The sequence below is a fragment of the Epinephelus lanceolatus genome, chromosome 15, assembly GCF_041903045.1.
Source record: "Epinephelus lanceolatus isolate andai-2023 chromosome 15, ASM4190304v1, whole genome shotgun sequence".
NCBI lineage: Eukaryota > Metazoa > Chordata > Actinopteri > Perciformes > Serranidae > Epinephelus > Epinephelus lanceolatus.
In genome coordinates, this window is record NC_135748.1 from 1,439,562 (window position 1) to 1,462,333 (window position 22,772).

The 22,772-nt window shown below is 42.9% G+C and overlaps 1 protein-coding gene across 11 annotated transcripts in view; it reads right to left on the bottom strand.

Moving 5' to 3' along the window:
* The window catches only part of adck1 (aarF domain containing kinase 1), a 443,325-nt gene that overhangs the window by 347,158 nt on the left and 73,395 nt on the right, over positions 1-22,772 (bottom strand). For 10 of the 11 annotated variants that reach the window (XR_013493314.1, XM_078174854.1, XM_033643010.2 and 7 more), the window contains one exon: positions 18,161-18,244. The exons of the other annotated variant lie outside the window; for it this stretch is intronic. Coding sequence is in view for 9 of the 10 variants with exons in the window: in XM_078174854.1 (XP_078030980.1) it covers positions 18,161-18,244 (84 nt within the window). In the remaining variant the exon portion in view is untranslated. The remainder of the gene's footprint in view (positions 1-18,160; positions 18,245-22,772) is intronic. 11 annotated transcript variants of the gene reach the window in all.

Here is a 22,772-nt window from a genome sequence, read left to right on the forward strand (position 1 = left end):
GGTTAATAATGTGTATTTGCTGTTTGAAATGAAGATTCTGCTGCTGTAATCTGTCCTTTCAAAGATTGTGAGACACACAGACAGAGAGCCGTGTGTGCGTCTCTGTGTGTGCAGCCGTTGTCATGGCGATTAATGACATGCCTGCACCTGAGGGGCACACACACAGAGCTCATGAGAGCAGACCAGCAAAGGCTGTTTAATATGGGTTTTAACTCCTCGAACAAGTTCTTCCCATACCCAAACCGTTGGTCCAATCAAGAAAATAAAGTGATTGTAAGAGACAGCCACTTCTTGTGAACACACGTGTCGTGTTTTATATTTCTAGAGTCAAAAATGTGGTCAGAGGAGTGAGTTTAAAATGTGTTGCACCCCAGCTGTTTCCAGAAATTTCTCCTCTGAGTTTACATGGGAGTGAATGAGAAAAAAATCGGCACTCCCTTCGCTTTGGAGCCACTCAGCAAAAATGTGTACATGTGACAGATTCCATGTCAACATATCTGTGACCAGGAAAATTTTCCTACGTTTTGTGGTATAAATTGTGTATGTACAGTGAAAATTGTGGCCATGGCAGCGAGTTAAAGACAAAAGTTTTAGACGATTTTTAGAGCTCTCTCCACTCTAGCACGCAGCATTCCGTGCAATACACACCCATTATAAACTGACAATTTCTCCACTTTTGCTCACGGTACTTTGAGAGGCACAGATTAAAAATGGTAAAAGATATGAAAAAGATGAAAACATGAGTGAATAGATGAGACCTGTGTCAACATTTGAGAGTTGGAATGGAGTCTGTAGCACAAAGTATGGAGACGCTGTAAATGCTAGAAAAAGCCCAAAGATTGGTCTCTTTCTCTCCCCTGCTGCCATTCATTTCCTATGGGACAGCTTTCGAAGATCGTCAGGACGTTTTTCTGACATCTCACCTTATGGAGCCCATAAAATCCAAACTAAGCGAGTAATGAAAAAGTTACAAATAACTTTTGATTAGAACGAGTTGATCTGTCATGTGTGCAAGTTTGAAGCCGATTGGAGAAGCGGTGTATGAGAAGAAGATTTTTTAGGAAAGGCAGTTTTAAGGCAAAATCTTACTTTGAAAGGGCAAATAGCTCACTTCCTGTTGGATTTAGGTCAGGGGTGTCAGCGCGTGATTTTTAGGCCTTCATGAGACGAACACGCCACTTTTGGTTTCATGTTTCTACGACGTTCCTACAGGCCGTGGCGGCCATTTTTGTGTGCCTAGGTGGCGCTAGAGAGCCCATTTTGGCACTTTAGGGGTTAATGTCATGATTTTCTAAAATTTTTTCACCGGTTCTGATGTGCGTGCCAATTTTGGTGAGTTTTTGAGCATGTTTAGGGGGTCAAATTCCAGTTCAAAGAGGCGGCAGGAGAAAGAATAATAATTAAAGCTGCAAGCAGCGTTTGGCGGGACCTCGCACTCGCGCCCGTTTCGGCCCCCAGCTATTGTCGTCACTGTGAATTATTTAGAAATATCAAACATGTTGCCACAAACATCAGAAAATCCTTACAGAGCTGAACGTTTTGATGTTTGAATGCTTTCTGTAGCTGTAGGTATGGATAAGTGATGTCACGATACGCAAATTAGATGAGTGAATTTATTCCCATCAGATTCCTCGTCCTTTATTTTGAGGAAGAGACAACAAAAACAACACAAAACAAAATAAATTTACTGTGTAAATATGTTCAAAATGTTGTTTTACTGAGATGTATGAAATCCAATATGACCGCCGCCTAGTGACCCCACAATATGCAAATTAGATGAGTTAATTTACTCCCAGGACAAACCTTGGGTCATGATGAACAGTTTTGTCATTTACAGTATGCCTTTATCTCTCACCACTTTCAAGCCACAGCCTTTTGAAATGTTGAAATGAAAATGGAATTTTTTTTTGCTCAATAAACTCTGGCACCTAAAGGGTCAAAATGGAGATTCTGCCCCTGTCATATCTGCATGTAAGATTTAGACACACACACACCATGTTTCTGTGAGTTTGTGTGTGACAACGGTTGCCATGGTGATGAAGTAGGTGCACCTGGGGGAAGAGCAGAGAGAGACAGACAGAACACAGAGAGAGATCTGTTGTAGTGGAGATTTAACTCCTCGAACAAGTTCTTCCCATTCCCAAACGGTTGGTCCAATCATGAAAAAAATGTGATGATGAGAGAGATAAAGTTAAACAGAAGATCTGTTTAGCAGCAGTTGAGCTGTCATGTGTGCGTCTTTAAAGCCGATAAAATAAACGGTGTAGGAGGAGATGTGTTTTTTTAAGAGCACGTTTGAGGTGAAATCTTACTTTGAAAGGTCAAGTAGCTCACTTCCCGTTGGAATTAGGTCATGGGTGTCAACGCGTGATTTGTAAGTCAAACACACCAGTTTTGGTTTGATCTTCATACGACATTCCTACGGGCTGCAGTGGCCAGTTTAGTGCGCCTATGTGGCGCTAGAGAGCCCATTTTGGCACTGTAGGGGTTAATAATGTGTGTGTTCTGTTTGAAATGAAGTTTCTGCTGCTGTAATCTGTCCTTTAAAGATTGTGAGACACACAGACCAGAGAACCCTGTGGCTGTGTCTGTGTGTGCAGCCGTTGTCATGGCGATTAATGACTTGCCCGCACCTGTGGCAGACACAGACACGTCAGGAGAGCAGATCACCAAAGGCTGTTTAATAAAGGGATTTAACTCCTCGAACAAATGCTTCACATACCCAAACCGTTGGTCCAAGCAAGAAAATAAAGTGATTTTGAGAGACAGCCACGTCTCGTGAACGCGCGTGTCGTGTTTTATATTTCTCGAGTCAAAAATGTGGTCAGGGGAGTGAGTTTAAAATGTGTTGCACCCCAGCTGTTTCCAGAAATTTCTCCTCTGAGTTTACATGGGAGTGAATGAGAAAAAAATCAGCGCTCCCTTCGCTTTGGAGCAGCGTTTGGAGGGACCTCGCACTCGCGCCCGTTTCGGCCCCCAGCTTATGTCGTCACTGTGAATTATTTAGAAATATCAAACATGTTGCCACAAACATCAGAAAATCCTTACAGAGCTGAACGTTCTGATGTTTGAATGCTTTCTGTAGCTGTAGGTATGGATAAGTGATGTACGATATGCAAATTAAATGAGTGAATTTATTCCCATCAGATTCCTCGTCCTTTATTTTGAGGAAGAGACAACAAAAACAACACAAAACAAAATAAATTTACTGTGTAAATATGTTGAAAAGGCTTTTTTACTGAGATGTATGAAATCCAATATGGCTGCCGCCTAGTGACGTCACAGAATGCAAATTAGATAAGTTAATTTACTCCCATGACAAACTTTGGGTCATGATGAATAGTTTTCTCATTTACAGTATGCCTTTATCTCTCACCACTTTCAAGCCACAGCCTTTTGAAATGTTGAAATGAAAATGGAATATTTTCCTCAATAAACTGTGACACCTGAAGGGTTAAAATGGAGATTGTGCCCATGTCATGTCTGCATGTAAGATGTAGACACGCACAGACATCGTGTTTCTGTGAGTTTGTGTGTGACAGCGGTTGCCATGGTGATCAAGTAGGTGCACCTGGCAGAAGAGCAGAGAGAGACAGACAGAACACAGAGAGACCTGTTGTAGTGGAGATTTAACTCCTCGAAGAAGTTCTTCCCATTCCCAAACCGCTGGTCCAATCATCAAAATAATGTGATCATGAGAGAGATAAAGTTACACAGAAGATCTGTTTAGCAGCAGCTGAACTGGTATGTGTGCATCTTTAAAGCCGACACAATAAACGGTGTAGGAGGAGATATGTTTTTTTTTAAGAGCACGTTTGAGGGGAAATCTTACTTTGAAAGGGCAAATAGCTCACTTCCTGTTGGATTTAGGTCATGGGTGTTAGCGTGTTATTTGTAGGTCGAACACTCCAGTTTTGGTTTGATCTTGATACGACATTCCTACGGGCTGTAGTGGCCAGTTTAGTGCACCTAGGTGGCGCTAGAGAGCCCATTTTGGCACTGTAGGGGTTAATAATGTGTATTTGCTGTTTGAAATGAAGATTCTGCTGCTGTAATCTGTCCTTTAAAGATTGTGAGACACACAGACCAGAGAGCCCTGTGGCTGTGTCTGTGTGTGCAGCCGTTGTCATGGCGATTAATGACTTGCCCGCACCTGTGGCAGACACAGACATGTCAGGAGAGCAGATCACCAAAGGCTGTTTATAAAGGGATTTAACTCCTCGAACAAATGCTTCGCATACCCAAACCGTTGGTCCAAGCAAGAAAATAAAGTGATTTTGAGAGACAGCCACGTCTCGTGAACGCACGTGTCGCGTTTTATATTTCTCGAGTCAAAAATGTGGTCAGGGGAGTGAGTTTAAAATGTGTTGCACCCCAGCTGTTTCCAGAAATTTCTCCTCTGAGTTTACATGGGAGTGAATGAGAAAAAAATCAGCGCTCCCTTCGCTTTGGAGCCACTCAGCAAAAATGTGTACGTGTGAGAGATTCCATGTCAACATATCTGTGAGCTGGACAAATTTTCCTACGTTTTGTGGTATAAATTGTGTATGTACAGTGAAAATTGTGGCCATGGCAGCGAGTTAAAGACAAAAGTTTTAGACGATTTTTAGAGCCCTCTCCACTCTAGCTCACAGCATTCCGTGCAATACACACCAATTGTAAACTGAGAATTTCTCCACTTTTGCTCATGGTACTTTGAGAGGCACAGATGAAAAACGGTAAAAGATATGAAAAAGATGAAAACATGAGTGAATAGATGAGACCTGTGGCAACATTTGAGAGTTGGAATGGAGTCTGTAGCACAAAGTATGGAGACGCTGTAAATGCTAGAAAAAGCCCTAAGATTGGTCTCTTTCTCCCCCCTGCTGCCATTCATTTCCTATGGGACAGCTTTCGAGGATCGCCAGGACGTTTTTGTGACATCTCACCTTATGGAGCCCATAAAATCCAAACTAAGCGAGTAATGAAAAAGTTACGAATAACTTTTGATTAGAACGAGTTGATCTGTCATCTGTGTAAGTTTGAAGCTGATTGGATAAGCGGTGTATGAGAAGAAGATTTTTTAGGAAAGGCAGTTTTAAGGCAAAATCTTACTTTGAAAGGGCAAATAGCTCACTTCCTGTTGGATTTAGGTCAGGGGTGTCAGCACGTGATTTTTAGGCCTTCATGAGACGAACACGCCACTTTTGGTTTCATGTTTCTACGACGTTCCTACAGGCCATGGCGGCCATTTTTGTGTGCCTAGGTGGCGCTAGAGAGCCCATTTTGGCACTTTAGGGGTTAATGTCACAATTTTCTAAAATTTTTCACCGGTTCTGATGTGCGTGCCAATTTTGGTGAGTTTTTGAGCATGTTTAGGGGGTCAAATTCCAGTTCAAAGAGGCGGCGGGAGAAAGAATAATAATAATTAAAGCTACAAGCAGCGTTTGGTGGGACCTCACACTCGCGCCCGTTTCGGCCCCCAGCTTATGTCGTCATTGTGAATTATTTAGAAATATCAAACATATTGCCACAAACATCAGAAAATCCTTACAGAGCTGAACGTTTTGATGTTTGAATGCTTTCTGTAGCTGTAGGTATGTAGAAATGATGTCACAATATGCAAATTAGATGAGTTAATTCATTCCCATCAGATTCCTCTTACTTTATTTTGAGGACGAGATGACAAAAACAACACAAAACAAACGAAATGTACTGCGTAAATATGTTCAAAATGGTGTTTACTGAGATTCATGAAATCGAATATGGCTGCCATGTAGTGACACCACAATATGCAAATTAGATTAGGTAATTTACTCCCATCAGATTCCTGTTCCCTTATTTCGAGGCTGAGATGACAAAAATGGCACAAAATAAAAGAAATGTAATGTGTAAATATGTTCAAAAGGCTTTTTTACTGATATTTATGAAATCCAATATGGCCGCCGCCTAGTGACCCCACAATATGCAAATTAGATGAGTTAATTTACTCCCATGACAAACTTTGGGTCATGATGAATAGTTTTGTCATTTACAGTATGCCTTTATGTCTCACCACTTTCAAGCCACAGCCTTTTGAAATGTTGAAATGAAAATGGAATTTTTTTTTTGCTCAATAAACTCTGGCACCTAAAGGGTCAAAATGGAGATTCTGCCCCTGTCATATCTGCATGTAAGATTTAGACACACACACACATCATGTTTCTGTGAGTTTGTGTGTGACAGCGGTTGCCATGGTGATGAAGTAGGTGCACCTGGCAGAAGAGCAGAGAGAGACAGACAGAACACAGAGAGAGACCTGTTGTAGTGGAGATTTAACTCCTCGAACAAGTTCTTCCCATTCCCAAACGGTTGGTCCAATCATGAAAAAAATGTGATGATGAGAGAGATAAAGTTATACAGAAGATCTGTTTAGCAGCAGTTGAGCTGTCATGTGTGCGTCTTTAAAGCCGATACAATAAACGGTGTAGGAGGAGATGTGTTTTTTTAAGAGCACGTTTAAGGTGAAATCTTACTTTGAAAGGTCAAGTAGCTCACTTCCTCTTGGAATTAGGTCATGGGTGTCAACGCGTGATTTGTAAGTCAAACACACCAGTTTTGGTTTGATCTTGATACAACATTCCGACGGGCTGCAGTGGCCAGTTTAGTGCACCTATGTGGCGCTAGAGAGCCCATTTTGGCACTTTAGGGGTTAATAATGTGTGTGTTCTGTTTCAAATGAAGTTTCTGCTGCTGTAATCTGTCCTTTAAAGATTGTGAGATACACAGACCAGAGAACCCTGTGGCTGTGTCTGTGTGTGCAGCCGTTGTTATGGCAATTAATGACTTGCCTGTACCTGTGGCAGACACAGACACGTCAGGAAAGCAGATCACCAAAGGCTGTTTATAATGGGTTTTAACTCCTCGAACAAATGCTTTGCATACCCAAACCGTTGGTCCAAGCAAGAAAATAAAGTGATTTTGAGAGACAGCCACGTCTCGTGAACGCACGTGTCGCGTTTTATATTTCTCGAGTCAAAAATGTGGTCAGGGGAGCGAGTTTAAAATGTGTTGCACCCCAGCTGTTTCCAGAAATTTCTCCTCTGAGTTTACATGGGAGTGAATGAGAAAAAAATCAGCGCTCCCTTCGCTTTGGAGCCACTCAGCAAAAATGTGTACGTGTGAGAGATTCCATGTCAACATATCTGTGAGCTGGACCAATTTTCCTACGTTTTGTGGTATAAATTGTGTCTGTACAGTGAAAATTGTGGCCATGGCAGCGAGTTAAAGACAAAAGTTTTAGACGATTTTTAGAGCCCTCTCCACTCTAGCTCACAGCATTCCGTGCAATACACACCCATTGTAAACTGAGAATTTCTCCACTTTTGCTCATGGTACTTTGAGAGGCACAGATGAAAAACGGTAAAAGATATGAAAAAGATGAAAACATGAGTGAATAGATGAGACCTGTGGCAACATTTGAGAGTTGGAATGGAGTCTGTAACACAAAGTATGGAGACGCTGTAAATGCTAGAAAAAGCCCTAAGATTGGTGTTTTTCTCCCCCCTGCTGCCATTCATTTCCTATGGGACAGCTTTCGAAGATCGTCAGGACGTTTTTCTGACATCTCACCTTATGGAGGCCATAAAATCCAAACTAAGCGAGTAATGAAAAAGTTACGAATAACTTTTGATTAGAACAAGTTGATCTGTCATCTGTGCAAGTTTGAAGCCGATTGGATAAGCGGTGTATGAGAAGAAGATTTTTTAGGAAAGGCAGTTTTAAGGCAAAATCTTACTTTGAAAGGGCAAATATCTCACTTCCTGTTGGATTTAGGTCAGGGGTGTCAGCGCGTGATTTTTAGGTCTTCATGAGACGAACACGCCACTTTTGGTTTCATGTTTCTACGACGTTCCTACAGGCCGTGGCGGCCATTTTTGTGTGCCTAGGTGGCGCTAGAGAGCCCATTTTGGCACTTTAGGGGTTAATGTCATGATTTTCTAAAATTTTTCACCGGTTCTGATGTGCGTGCCAATTTTGGTGAGTTTTTGAGCATGATTAGGGGGTCAAATTCCAGTTCAAAGAGGCGGTGGAAGAAAGAAAGAAAGAAAGAAAGAAATAATAATAAACACACCAAAAACAATAGTGTGCTCGCCTTCAGCGAGGACTGGTCTGTGAGAATAAACGCAGCAAAAAGTATAGGGGGGGTCCTCGCCTTTGGCGAGGACTGGTCTGTGAGTAGTCCACTACTGTTGGAGTCGGTCCACAATAAACGCACGCAGCAAAAACAAGAGGACTGCTCCTTGAGCAGTCCTCTGCCTCTAGGCTCGGTCCCTAATAATAATAAACGCAGCAAAAACAATAGTGTCCTCGCCTTTGGCGAGGACTGGTCTGTGAGAATGAACGCAGCAAAAAGTATAGGGAGGGTCCTCGCCTATGGTGAGGACTGCTTTGTGAGTAGTCCACTGCTGTTGGGCCCGGTCACTAATAAACGCACGCAGCAAAAACAAGAGGGTCCTCGCCTTCGGCGCCCTTCAGCCGAGGTCCCTAATAATAATAATAAACGCTACCAGAACAAGAGTTTCCTCGCTCTTCAGCCGAGGTCCCTAATAATAATAATAAACGCTACAAGAACAAGAGGGTCCTCACCCCTTCAGGCCGAGGTCCCTAATTAAAGCTGCGAAGGAGCGTTGGTAGGGACCTCGGCCCCTCGCCGTCATCCCCCAGCTCACAATCAATCAATCAATCAATCACTCAATCAATATCACAAATCACAATTTGCCTCATAGGAATTTACAGCATATAACATCCCTCTGTCCTCAGGACCCAATGATACAGAAAGGGAGACAGAGAAAGATACAGGATGACAGTAGCTTACAACAATTTTAATGAAAGTAATAATATTATAATTATAATTCTGGCAATTGTGGTACAATATGTTGAATTAATATCTGATAGTATACATATGTGACAATAATCATATGTGTATAATAACAGTAGAAGTATGACGCACACAGACATAGACGGCCGAGTTGGCAACATGCAGACAGGGAGAGAAGGGAGAAAGAGGACAGAGGGGGGAGAGAGAGAGAGAGAGAGATAGAGAGAGAGAGAGGGGGGACAGGGAGTGGAGTGTGTGTGTGTGTGTGTGTGTGTGTGTGTCCGTGTCTGTCTGTGTGTGCCATACTTCTACTGTTATTATACACATATGATTATTGTCACATATGTATACTATCAGATATTAATATATACTTCCCACATGTTGTACCACAATAGCCAGAATCATAAGTCAAACTCAATTTTAAAAACTGTAAAGGGTTCTTATGAAGGTGGTGTGAGCGTATATTTTGAAAGTTGTAGACATAAGCCATGTGACCTAATGAAACTTTGACATGTGTGATGATCAAACAACACATCCATATTCATTTGAAATCATGTGACCTAGTGATTTAAATCGATTTTTTCCCCTCCTAGTTAAAAAAAAAATATTTGCGGCCTGGTGGTTTCTATAGTGTTGTCATGGGACAACACTATAGAAATGACACTTTGGTATAACTTATAGTAGTCAGTGTACCGCTTGTATAGTAGTATAGATTTGCCTTACTCAAAACACAGCCGTCAACATCTAAACAGCTGGCAAAATAAGTGAGTACACCCCACAGTGAACATATCCAAAATGTGCCTAAAGTGTCAATATTTTGTGTGCCAACCATTATTATCTAGCACTGCCTTAACCCTTTTGGGCAAGGAATTCACCAGAGCTCACAGGTTGCTTCAGGAATCCTCTCCCACTCCTCCATGATGACATCATGGAGCAGATGGATGTGAAGACACCTTGTGCTACCCCACCTTCAGCTTGAGGATGGCCCACAGGTGCACAGGTGAGTTTCACCTTCACCTTCAGCTTCCTCAGCAAGGCAGTTGTCGGGTGTGGTGTGTGATGTCAGACGGATGCGCTCCAGGAAGAAAGTAAGGCATGTGCTATGTTGTTTACATCGAGCAGCCACAGTGAAGAAGCCTACGCAGTTCTAAGTTAAGTTTAAGTTTATTTCCTTTATTAATCCCCCTAAGGGGAAATTCAATGTTTTCACTCTTGCTTGTCAATTACACACAGGTCCGAAAGACACACATGCACAAACAGGACCTATACATGCACAAATTGGAGAGATGTCAGAGTGAGGGGGCTGCCCTTGGTGAGGCGCCCCAAGCAGTTGGGGGGTTCGGTGCCTTGCTCAAGGGCACCTTGGCAGTGCCCAGGAGGTGAACTGGCACCTCTCCAGCCACCAGTCCACGCTCCATATTTTGGTCCGGACGGGGACTCGAACAGGCGACCCTCCGGTTCCCAACCCAAGTCCATATAGACTGAGCTACTGCCGCTACATGCTGTTTTTGAGTTATTTCCCTCTATGTAAAAGTCAGACACTGATGAGAGAGGCTGTGCATCATCCCTGCAGTGCTGAAAATAAAGTGCCGTTCTTTAACGCAGACAAAGTCCCGTTGTTTATGTGTTGTTGCCACAATGAGCTAACACAAGCTAAAGGAGCTAATGGTCTTTGGAGGTCCCTTTACTACAGTTCGGGGGTCTGCCAGCTTGGTGTTGTTAACACTTATTTATCTTATTTACACAACGGCATGTCATTTATGTCCCTACACGGTGCGCGTCTAAAATCCTCCTCTGCTCTCTGTGTCGCGCACGACGGAGTGCGGCCCTGATGCACAAGCGCGCGCGCACACACACACACACACACACACACACACACACACACGCACAGACACACACAGACACAGGTGTGCACACAAAAGCGCTGAAAAACTCGTTCCCTTTCTTGAGAACGAGTTCTTCCCCACTCGCTGCCATGTTGTTTGTGTATCAAGCGCGCGGGAGGAGGGGTGAGCCCACTCTGAACTACGGGAGCCCAGCGTGGAGTGGCAGTGGCGGATTTTAAATAGAAACTCGATTTTCATTAAAACAAATCGGCCTAAACTACAAATTCGAATTAATCGATAAAAACGTTTTATCGCCCAGCCCTAGTGGATAGTGCCGACGTGGTGTAGGAGTGTAGTCTTCATCACTATCCCCAATGTCAAGACAGCTGTCATCACTTTTGACTGGTGGAACCCTGGTTTGAAGTCCACCTGGTCGCTTCCCATTGATGCATTCACTTTCTGAAAAACTACAAAAAATGTATTTATATCACAGCTTGCTATTTTTATAATGTTTATAGAAATTAACTACAGTGGCATTTCCCAAAGAAAATGTATGTGAGTGCTGAAATCCACCTAAATACAGCATTATTTCTATGCTGCCGTTATGGCCGAATGTGGCGAATTCATTTGTCACGAAAAATATAAATCTTCAAATAACGTAAAAATTACTCACCACATGAAGTCTATTCCAATTTAGAACATGGCACTCTTAAATACTTGATTCTGATCGGTCAATCAACTAAATTTTGCAGTGTTTATTTCTTGAGGTATCACCGCTGCTCTGCTGCTCCGTTGCTAGTGACACCATAGCAACGGCCTTAGACTGAGGAGCATCAAAATCAGTTAAGGTTAGTCCACACAGCTCTCCCAAGCTGGCCTGGAGAGCAGGGAGATTATGTCGGTCACTGGCCATAAATGTGAGGGCAGCCTTCGCAGCTACTGGGCACCCAGCATCTCCGACCAGGAGAAGTGGAGTAAAATCCTCTCCTCCGCTCCCGTTTGTCTGGTGAACGCCTCTCCTCTGTCAATACACTGCCAGCAATTTAATAATATTGATGCCAGTTGTGACATTTGAATGTTTTAGTAGTAAGCCATGTTCTAAGCAGGATAATGTATAGTGAGCCGGTGACTGTTGGAAAATAACTCCGCTGCGCGTCAGGGTTCCATTCCCTGTTGGGAGTCATTTTTCAACAGTCACCGGCTCACTAGCTATACATTATCCCTTACGTGTCAGCTGTAGAAGCAAACAATAAGCTGGCACGTATTGTTACCTTAGCACATCTTACCTCATATTGAACAATTTTTTCAAATTTGCAGCCTCCACACACAGCGGTTGTTAACCAAAGCGTTAGCTTCCATGAACTGGATGTAGTTGTCACTCCAAATGGTCCGACAAGAAACCAGTGCTTGCAAAAGAAAAATACTTGGCTTCCTGAGAGAAGAAAATAGTAAAAGTGTATCAAATCCGGCCCGTTATCCGTTTTTTTCCATTTTCAATTTAAACAGAAAATCGGAAATCGGAAAACAAGTCGTTATCCGTTTTTTCATTTTGGTTCTAGAAACAAATATTGAAAAAACAAGTCATTATTTTGTTTTTTCATATTTGGTTTTATTTTGAAAAACGAATGAACGAATGATACACGGATTCACCACCCACCCCAAGTCTGGCATTGCCTCATACTTCCATCATTCTCATTTATGTCCTCGTAAATGTGAGCAGACATGGGCATTCCTTAAGACTATCATGGCTAACTTCCAGTAGGAGAAGAGTGAACAAGTAAAGGAAAACCTTTATTGTTGAAAGAGAAAACATCATAATGTAATACACACAGCAACCCGTTTTTACTGGCGATTAAGTGTTTACTACAGCTTGTCTCCAAGGTTAAGAGAATCACAACAGAGCTTAGGTAGATGCAGAGGACACAAAGAAGTCCATCTGTTCTCTCAGTGCAGGGTATGTCGCTCCACTCATTTGGCAGACTTAAAAGCACTGCCATGCTTGTTCTGGAATACATTCAGATTGGCTGTGAATGTCCCCTTGGTTCACTCAGGGCAGCCTTTGATGAAATGGAGGATTGGTTGCTGAAGAGGCTTTTGAGTAAAGCTCTTCACAAAAGGCTGAATTACAGCTCAGCTGCTTTGCTGAGAGATGAACAGGGCAACACACTAACAGGACAAGGAAGTAGGTAAGATGCAGAAACACAAGCTCATTAACTATGCAATCAAATGTTGCCCTGGTGACAAAAACAAACATACAATTGGAGGTTAGACGGCACTGACATGAGGTCTTCATCCAACATAAAGGCTTTTAAAATTAAGCCATTTTCTATGCCCATTGCTAGTGCTGATATTACACTCAATCACATTTATATAGTCTAACTAGCTTCAACTAATGCAGTTCAATGAAGGCTAATCAGACAGCCCTATAATATATCTCACCTTCATGAGGGTTCTAATTTTAGAGAGGCGTTGATTCAACTGACATAAGATCAGCCTGATCACTGACAATGGCCAACAGGCGAGATAGTAAATAGACTTGCACTTTTAGCGCCCTTCTACTCTTCCACCCTTCCACCAACTCAAAGCCTTTTAACACTACATGTGACATTCAAACACTGGTGGCCACAGCTACCATACAAGGTGTCGCCTGGTACTCAGTTACAGTAAATTCATATGCACTCATACACCGATGGCGCAGGTATCGGGAGAATTTTGGGGGTCAGTATCTTACACAAGGACATGCAGACTGAAGGAGCTCTGGATCAAAGCTCCAATTTTCCGATTAGTGGACAAAATGCTCCACCTCCAGCGCTACAGACACCCCCCAGTCGATGTCAACAACGTGACACTGTGCCAGGAGAACAACATGATTCTCAACACCAACAAGACACAGACGCTGAATATGGACCATGACAGGAAGGGAGAGAGGCTGGACCTCATCACCATCCACGAGGCCGCTGTGGAAAGAGTCGGCAGTTTCAAACTCCTCAGTGTCCAAATAGAAAAATCTCACCTGGAACACGTGCCGTGTGGTGAAAAGGGCACTGCAATGCCTCTTTCACCTCAAGTGACTGAAAAACTTTGGCTTGGTGCCCAGGATCCTGCAGACCTTCTACAGAGGGACAAAAAGAGCATCCTGACTCGACGCATGACTGCATTATATCGGAACAGCAATGCCTTAAACCGCAAGGTGCTACAAAGGGTCTTTTGGACAGCCAAGAGCATCTGTGGATGAGAGCTTCCCTCCATCCAGAGTATCTACAACAAACGCTGTGTCAGAAAAACCCACAGGATTATCAGAAACCCCAGCCACCATAACCATGGACTGTTTCTGTTGCTTAGGACAGAGAGGAGAGAGCTGCAAGAGGAGGGTGTACGCTACCCCTCGCTGAACAAATGCTTCTGTGTGATAAAATTGAAATGTATTTTGAAAGTGAGATTATTCTTCTTGTTCCTCTTTGTTGGCCGTTTGCCATGTCCTGACTTGTACACGCACATAATCACGTTTTTACCTGAATGATACTTTGCTTTAACCCTGTTAAAACAAACGATTGATAAGTTGCAGAATTCAATTTTAGTTTCAACTCTCTAACATGTAGCCATACTGCCATCTTGTGGCGGAGTTAAGAAGAGTTACCGCAAGGAAGTCAACTTTATATATTTTGAATGAAGATATAATTAGGGATTATTAATGAACTTGTTACATGAATGCGTGCTCCTTTATTTTGTTTTTTATTATATATTGTCATTGAGTTAATCTAGAGTGTGTGTATTTGACGTAGGCTAGCTGATACCACGGCATAATAAGTGTATTTTGATTTAATGTTAATCTGTATGTTTAATTGGATGTTAAGAATCAATGTTGACCGTAGTGGGGAGAGTATGCGTCCCTCGCACGTAACATATCAAAAATAATTTCCTTTATTACACTTTTAACTCTTTGTGCTGACGAGCAAAGTTATTTTGAACTTTTAAATTTTGTCGATCCAGTTTTCTTTTATCTCCAGTGTTTTCAACATTTTTGCGCGTAATAATAACTTTGACAACAATATCGAACGGCCAGTGATGTTGTTATCACCATTATTATAAGCGAGTAACCAGAACGAAGTAGACCAGCACCTGCCGACCAACCTCTTCGTTCCAGATTCATCAGAACCGGCTGCTTGCCACAGTGGTCCTCCTGCCAAGCCCAAAGGCCTTCTGCAGCATGAACCAGCCCATTGGGCACCCACAGGACATCGCAAATTCAACCATTTAGACCCCAACATTTTTAATAATTATCGGCCTGTATCCAACTTACCATTTTTAAGCAAAGTTTTAGAAAAACTGGTTTGTACCCAAGTAAATGATTTTTTTAGATACAAATAACACTTTAGAGAAGTATCAGTCTGGTTTTAGGATGAACCACAGTACCGAGACAGCCCTTTTAAAGATTTTAAATGACATCAGGTGCAATTTAGATAACCATAAACTCACAGTCTTGGTTTTACTGGATCTAACCGCCGGCTTCGATACAGTAGACCATCACATTTTATTAAATAGACTGAGAAACCTGGTCGGCATCTCTGGTACTGTTTTTAACTGGTTTGTCTCTTACCTTACTGATCGAGACTTCTTTGTAAGTATGGATACATGTTCCTCAGGAACCCATGAGATAAAGTGTGGGGTCCCCCAGGGGTCAATTTTAGGTCCAACTCTTTTTAATATCTACATGCTTCCCCTGGGGGACGTCATCAGGAGGCAGCTTTCATAGTTATGCTGATGATACGTACATCGCCGTGTCTCCTGATGATGCAGGGCCAATTGACGCCCTTTTTAACTGCATTTTAGACATAAAGTCATGGATGGCAGCGAATTTCCTGCAGCTCAACCAGGAAAAAAAAGAGGTTTTAGTCATTGGTCCTGAAGGCCAGAGAGAGAAACTTTTACCAAAACTACAGGATTTTAAACCAACACAATCTGTGAAAAAATCTGGGTGTGATTTTTGACTCTGAGCTCTGTTTTATTCCACATATTAAAAACCTTAAGGTAGGTTTCTACCACCTTAGGAATATAGCCAGAGTCCGCACGTTTCTCTCTCAGGCCAGCACGGAGGTGCTGATGCATGCTTTTATCTCCTGTAGGTTAGATTATTGTAATGCCCTGCTCTCTGATCTTCCCAAAAAGAGTATCTCAAATCTACAATTATTACAGAATTCAGCTGCACGAGTGCTGACGAGGACCAGAGGGCGGGAGCGCATTACACCAGTTTTAAAATCGCTGCATTGGCTCCCCGTGTGCTTCAGGATCGATTTTAAGGTTCTTTTATTAGTTTTTAAATGTCTTAACGGTCTTGGGCCTTCTTATTTATCTGACCTGCTTTTACCATATCAACCCTCGCGGACCCTGAGGTCCTCCGGCACAGGCCTTTTTACCATACCACAAGTTAGAACTAAAACACACGGGGAGGTGGCATTTAGTTATTATGGCCCCTGATTGTGGAACAGCCTGCCGGAGAACATCAGGGCTGCAGAGACTGTTGATGTTTTCAAAAAGGCTCAAGACTCATCTTTTTAATCAGGCTTTTAACTGATCTCTTTATCTATTTTAAATTCCTTTTATCAGGCTTTTAACCAATTTATCTATTTGTTTTTTGCTTTTGTTTTTTAAAATGCTCTTACCCTTCCTCTTTTTACGTTCTTATCTCATTTAATCTTTATCTTTTGTTATTTTAGTTATAGGTTTTAGTTTTGATGCATTTTATGTCTCTGTTTTAGATCATTCTTACCTAGCTATTAACTTAATTTTATGAGCTAAATAGCTTTTTGTTTATTTGGTTCATTTTATACCTTTCATCCTATCCTACTGTTTTAGTCCCTCGGCTTTTAGCTCCAGTGTTTCCTCATGGGGGCCTACCACACTGAGAGTTGTTCCTGGTCTACCGATGGGGGTGCTGTCCCATGGACAGCTCTGACCTGGGTGGCTGAAGGGCACTGCACCTCGGTGTGGAGCCTCCTGTCTGTCCTGTCCTGTCCGAGGGCCCTCTCAGTGTGGACGGCACCCAGAGGTGGCTTTTTCCTTGCCTCGGGTCTCGGTGCTCGGCCATGTCTCTTTAGTAATAGCTAGTGTGTGTGTGTGTGTGTTTGTGTGTGTGTGTGTGTGTGTGTGTGTGTGTGTGTGTGATGATTATCTTATTTAAGACTTCCTTTCGATGAGTTTGTGGTCAGATTGATCAGAGTTGATCAGAACAGACTGATGGATAAGCAGAGCAGCTGCTGCAGAGGCTAGTGAAAATTAACTTCCTTCTGCTGCTGTTACTCGGGGTTAGACCAAGCGCTGGATGAGAATGTAGTCTGTTTTATCTAAAGCAGGTTGGAAAAATGATAAACACTAAAACTATATGAGTAAACAAGCGATTAAGTTGCACTTTCATTGCGCTTGATGCTCTGCTGTTCTGTCTGTGCTCAAAGTACAATTGCAGAGAGAAGGAGAAGTGGGGGGGGGGTGGGGATATCTAAATGTGGCAGCGGATGCTGATGTTGCTGTTGGACATACATACACACGTACTGTTAAACATACATTTGACAGGTTAACACAAAGGCATTTCCTAAAGATATAATGATGTTTCTGTGTGTCTGCTTTATGATACAAAGTATAGTTTGGTGTAGTGTCACCAAATATAAACTTCACTCTTGTGATTGTTAATGTGCCTGATGTTTTAAAATTCAATAACAGACAAACTGTTGTAAATGAATTAAGTTCTAACATTAGTCTAAAATTTTTTAAGTTATGATTTTAACAGTTTTGTCAACTCTCAACCGTGTTTCTAATTTCATTCTACAACAAACAGGCAATTGAAAATATTGAATGCATGTGTTCAGGGATGGATGAAGCAGGGGGCAGATGGAGAATAATAAGCAACAAATGCAAAATGTACTTAAATTTTCTTAACATCTGTTTAAGGTGGAGCTTTCAATTCTAATATATTGCTGGATTGTTTAAAAAAAAAAAAAATATCATACTGTAACTGTAATATTTTGTTAGTAAAATATGAATCTGCAGTGTACCAGTAACATGTCAGGTAAATGTAGTAGTATAATGTTTTCCTCTGAAGTACAAGTAGAAGTTCACAGTAAGTAAGCAGTACACCTTGAGTTGCATATTATTTTGGGGTACAATGATTAAAAATATAACAGAATTATTCATATCTAAACATCATAATGATTCTATAGCTGTTTGGGTCCAGGTGTGTTGCTCAGGACCCAGAGAAGTGCAGTGTTGACTATGAAGCTGTTTAAATGAGTGTTTTCGAGAAAGCTGGAAGCAGCAATACCTCAGACCAAGTAATTATAGTTGCTGTTCTAAACAGGCAGGTTTCGAACGGGCACTGCACTAGTTTGATAAAGAGGGAGAATGGAACAAGAAGCAATCTCTGTGCAATCCAGCATATCTCCTTTGCAGTAGAAAACGTGGCATGAATGCTGCTCCCCACCCCTATGAAAAAAGGTTTATCTACCTTGGACTTGAGGGCCCAGTAGTCTTCTGTGTCGTATTCCACATGTCTGAAAGCAGTCAGATAGTCATAGCTGATGATCGCCGTCTGCACCCAAACAAAGCAGTGAACAGGTAAAGAACTGAGGAGTCAGCAGGTCCATTTTTTGTGTGTGTGTGTGTGTGGGGGGGGGGGGGGGGGGGGGGGGGCACCACTGTACAAACAATCAGACAATGAGCAAAAGCAAATTTAACTTTGGAGCATCTCTGTGGAATTATACTGACATTATCAGCTATCAAGTGAAATAGCTTTTGTGAATGGGATCACTTGGTGCCAAAAGGGCTGAGTGACAGGATGGATGATTAGTAAACTAAACAACGAAGCAAAAGCAGAAAACCTTTGACAGCAGTAACAGCATATTGTTCACTGAAATGTCCAGTCACCTCAGACGCTGTGCTAGACTTTTTTGTCACCAGTCATTTTGACCTACAGGGTAATAAAAATCCGGTCATAATCTATTTTTACCGGTCATTTTAATTTTCGTTTTTAAATGATAAAGATATTCAAAGACATTTAGTTTTCATTCATTAATTTTTAATGAATCCAACAAGCAAGTTATAAAGTGTGCATTAATAAGGACATGAACGAAAAGATGAACAGACATTCACACACCCGTGCCATTAGGCTTCGCCCTGGACACACCGGCCGGATTCTCTCATCTTTTCTGTGTCCGACTTCCTGTTTGGTACGATCCGCTCTATCCAGCTTGACAGAAGTGCTCGCGGCTCACGTGAAAAATAGACCAGACACCGAACTTAAGTGCTGCCTCTGCGGGCGCTCCGCTCTGCTCAGTGGCCTGTGTGGACAGTCACATAGGTTAACATGGGCGCCGATTGAAAACTGCCTCTGCTGCTGGGCGCTGCACTTCGGTTCTGCGTTCTGGTGTGTCCAGGGCGTTATGTCAACAACGCTACATGCAGCAGATGAATGACTTTTTCTCTGCAGTGTGAAAACGGCAGCCACTTAAACCACTGACTGTGCACTCTGCCGCCAAGTGGGCAGGGGTGGTAATTGCAACCGGTCAAAATGACCGACGGCCTTCAGGTTTTCTGGTCATTGTTGTAAAAAAACGGTCAATGACCGAGAATATCCGGTTAACACGACCCCTGAGTCACCTATCTAGTGATATTTACTTAGAATGATGAGTGGAGCACCCAATATGATAAAAGAAGGAACTGAGTTCTGAGACAGCAAAACAAAAAACTCTGACTAAAATGTGACATTCTTCTGTATGGCAGCTACAGTGGAAACCTCTCACTATATTTATTACATGGATATAAAGTAATAGAACAGACAGCTTTGCCAATCACTAATTGACTGATTCTGACTGGCTGATGAGATCTCCATCACATTTTGCCTGTTTCTGATTGGTGCATTTTCCATCCATCTTCCTCTCTGTCTCTGCCTCACTCTCTGTCCATTATACTTCAACACGGCGTCAGGCAGTCTCGGTGGAGGATGTGCTGTTGGCTGTCGGCGAACAGGTACGCTGTCAAAACATGAGTTATGCTTCACGGATGAATAAAGCAGTGGTTGTTTTTCTGAAGGAGGAAAGTTTGGTGAACGAGCTAATGGTCAGCGGTAAGGTGATGAAGGGGAAACTGCTGGCTGCGTCCCGGCTCGCAGCGCCTGCTACACGGGTTATTGTGTCTAATGTTACTCCGTTCATTAAGAACGAGGCTTTACTGAAGGAGCTCTCTCATTTTGGGAAGTTTGCCAGCAGTTTTAAGCTGATCCCTTTCAAGTGTAGGAATCCAGATCTGAAACATGTTTTATCTTTGAGGAGACAAGTGTTGATATATCTGAAATCACCTGAGCAGACACTTAATGTCAGATGACAGCGCTTACGCTGTGTACGCAACATCAGAGAGTTTGCAGTGTTTTGAATGTGGGGAGATCTGACATAAGCAGACAGCCTGTCCAAGAAGGGAGAAGGAGGTTAGGGTGACTGAGGACAATAATGCTGCAGGTCCATCTTCTGGTGGAGAGCAGGAGGGTCAAGGGGCTGCAGGGGAAGAAAGGGAGGTGAAAGAGCAGCCCAGAGTGGAGGATAACCTGCGGGAGGACGATCAAGTAGAGCAGGTGGAGGCTCAGGAGGAGGAGGGGTGGACTGAGGTGGAAAGGAGAGGGAGAAAGAAAAGGAGTACAGAGGTGCTTCCCTCACTAGGAAGACGGCAAGCTGGTGGTCAGCAGGAGGCCAGTGGTCTGGCTGAGGAGTCTGATGGAGAGTGGGATGAGATAAAAATGTCTCAGGGGGAGGGAGGAGAGGCTGAGGTGTCACTCAGTCAGACAGGTGAAGGTGAGGAGGAGGTTTACTTATTTGAAGAAACTGATGGATTTTTGATGAAAACCAAGAACATGAAAATCATTTATTTGGCTGGTTATTTTCCGGATTCTCAGAAGTTTCTGAGATCTATGAAACACGTGCTTGGTGGAAGGAGGCTGTTTCCTGGTACAAGAGTGACTCAAAGGAAAAGGTTTAGGCTGAAGAAATGGGCTACAACTGTCAAAAAGAATCTTAGTTTAATGGAATCATGATGAGTGTGTGCAGGTGTCACGGTGGCCTGTCAGGCTTCTGGTTTTCAATCTGTCTCTGTTTTTCCTCTCCTCTTCCCTCATGGACAATTTAAAAGTTGGGTCACTTAATATTAATGGCACCAGAGACCAGGGGAAAAGGGGAGTGTTGATGGATTATGTTAAAGAAAAGAATGTTAATGTTATTTACTTGCAAGAAACCCACAGTGATGTCATGAATGAGGTTGACTGGGGGGACTGTTGGAGGGGAACCCACTGTCTAAGTCATGGCACCAGTGGAAGTGCAGGGGTTGCAGTTTTGTTTGCACCAGAACTTTCACTCAGTGTCACTTCACAGAAAGAGGAATGTAAGGGCAGATTGTTGGTAGTGAGGACGATAATTCGGGGGTTGGTGTTTGTTAATGTATGCACACAATACAGGCAGGGAAAGGACAGCACTGTTTAAAGCACTGACAAAGGATTTATCTCAAGCTGAGCAGGATGACATCTTAGACCTGGGGGGGACTTCAATTGTACTATTTAGCCTAACGTAGACAGGAGGGGTGAGGAGCCACGTGCGTTCAACAGGAGTTTTGGGGGAGATTGACAGATTATGATTTGGTCGACACATGGAGAGTCAAACATCCAGACAAGTGGGGCTTTAGGGTCAGTGCATATATAGCAACAGACTGGTCAGGGCACAGTTGTCCCCTGCAGCATTTTCAGACCATCATTTGAACATTTCCTCGGGATGTAGACAGTCTGCATATTGGAAGTTTAATGTAAGGCTTTTGCAAGATGCCCACTTTTGCTCAAGCTTCAGGGAATTTTGGGTGGAGTGGAGGGAGAAGAAGGAAGAATTTGATTCTCTGAGGTTATGGTGGGATGTTGGGAAGTGCCAAATTAAACATTTTTGTCAACTGTACTCAGCTTCTGCTGCAGAGGAGGCAAGGAGAGCAATTAAATGCATGGAGGCTAGCATACAAAGAGTTGAGAAGCAACTCATGGAGCATAACACCACAGAACAGATACAAAACCTGGCTGAAATAAGGAGGGGTTTGGCCTCCCTTCTCCAGGATAGAACAAGGGGGCTCTTGTAAGGGCTAGATTTTCATTGATGATGAAAGGGATGCACCCACCGCATTTTTCTTTGGGCTGTAGAAGCAACGAGGGGAGAACAAACACGTACACTGTTTGCTGTGTTACTATCGTGGTTTCTGTCGAAACTTTTCAGATGTGGTGGCTCCTTCACGGGTCTCGTTAGTCCATTAAAAAGCTTTGTTTGGTCCCCCGCTTGCCAGGCTGCCTTTGAATCCGGCAAAGCGTTATTATGTAGCATGCCCGCTCCAGCTGCGCCCAGCTTTACGTGCCCCTTTAAGTTAGAAGTAGATGCCAGCGCATGTGGCGCAGGTGCCGTGCTTCTGCAGGAAGACGATCAGGCTATTGACCACCCTGTCTGTTACTTTTCAAAAAAGTTCAACAGGCAGCAACTTAACTATAGTACCATCGAGAAGGAAGCTCTCGCCCTTTTGCTTGCCTTACAGCATTTTGAGGTGTATCTCGGATCCAGTTCACAGCCCATCCAAGTTTTCACCGACCATAATCCATTAGTATTTCTTGCCCATATGCGTAACTCTAACCGGCGGCTTATGCGCTGGTCTCTTCTTCTGCAGGATTTCAATGTGCAGATTTTTCATTAAAAAAAAGGAACAGAAAATGTAATAGCTGATGCTCTCTCCAGAAGTTCTATTGATGCATAGGAATTAAACATTATAGGGGGATGTTTAATTCTTGGGCATGGGGGTGTTACGACTGTTGTCATAATTTATGTAAGTTTGTGTTTCCGTGCATGTTTTCTCTCTGCGTGTTCTGTTCTGTGCTTTGTGTATGCAAATAGGTGTGTGCCACAGCCCGGCGGTGATTGGAGGATTGTTTAGGTCCTGGTTTGTGATTGGTTGCAGCCGAGGGCGTTCAGGATTTAAAGGGCCAAGATGGCGGTTGCCTGTGGGCTAGCAGGCATTCCTCACCTTCCTCCTCTCCCAACCGGCCACACATTGTATTA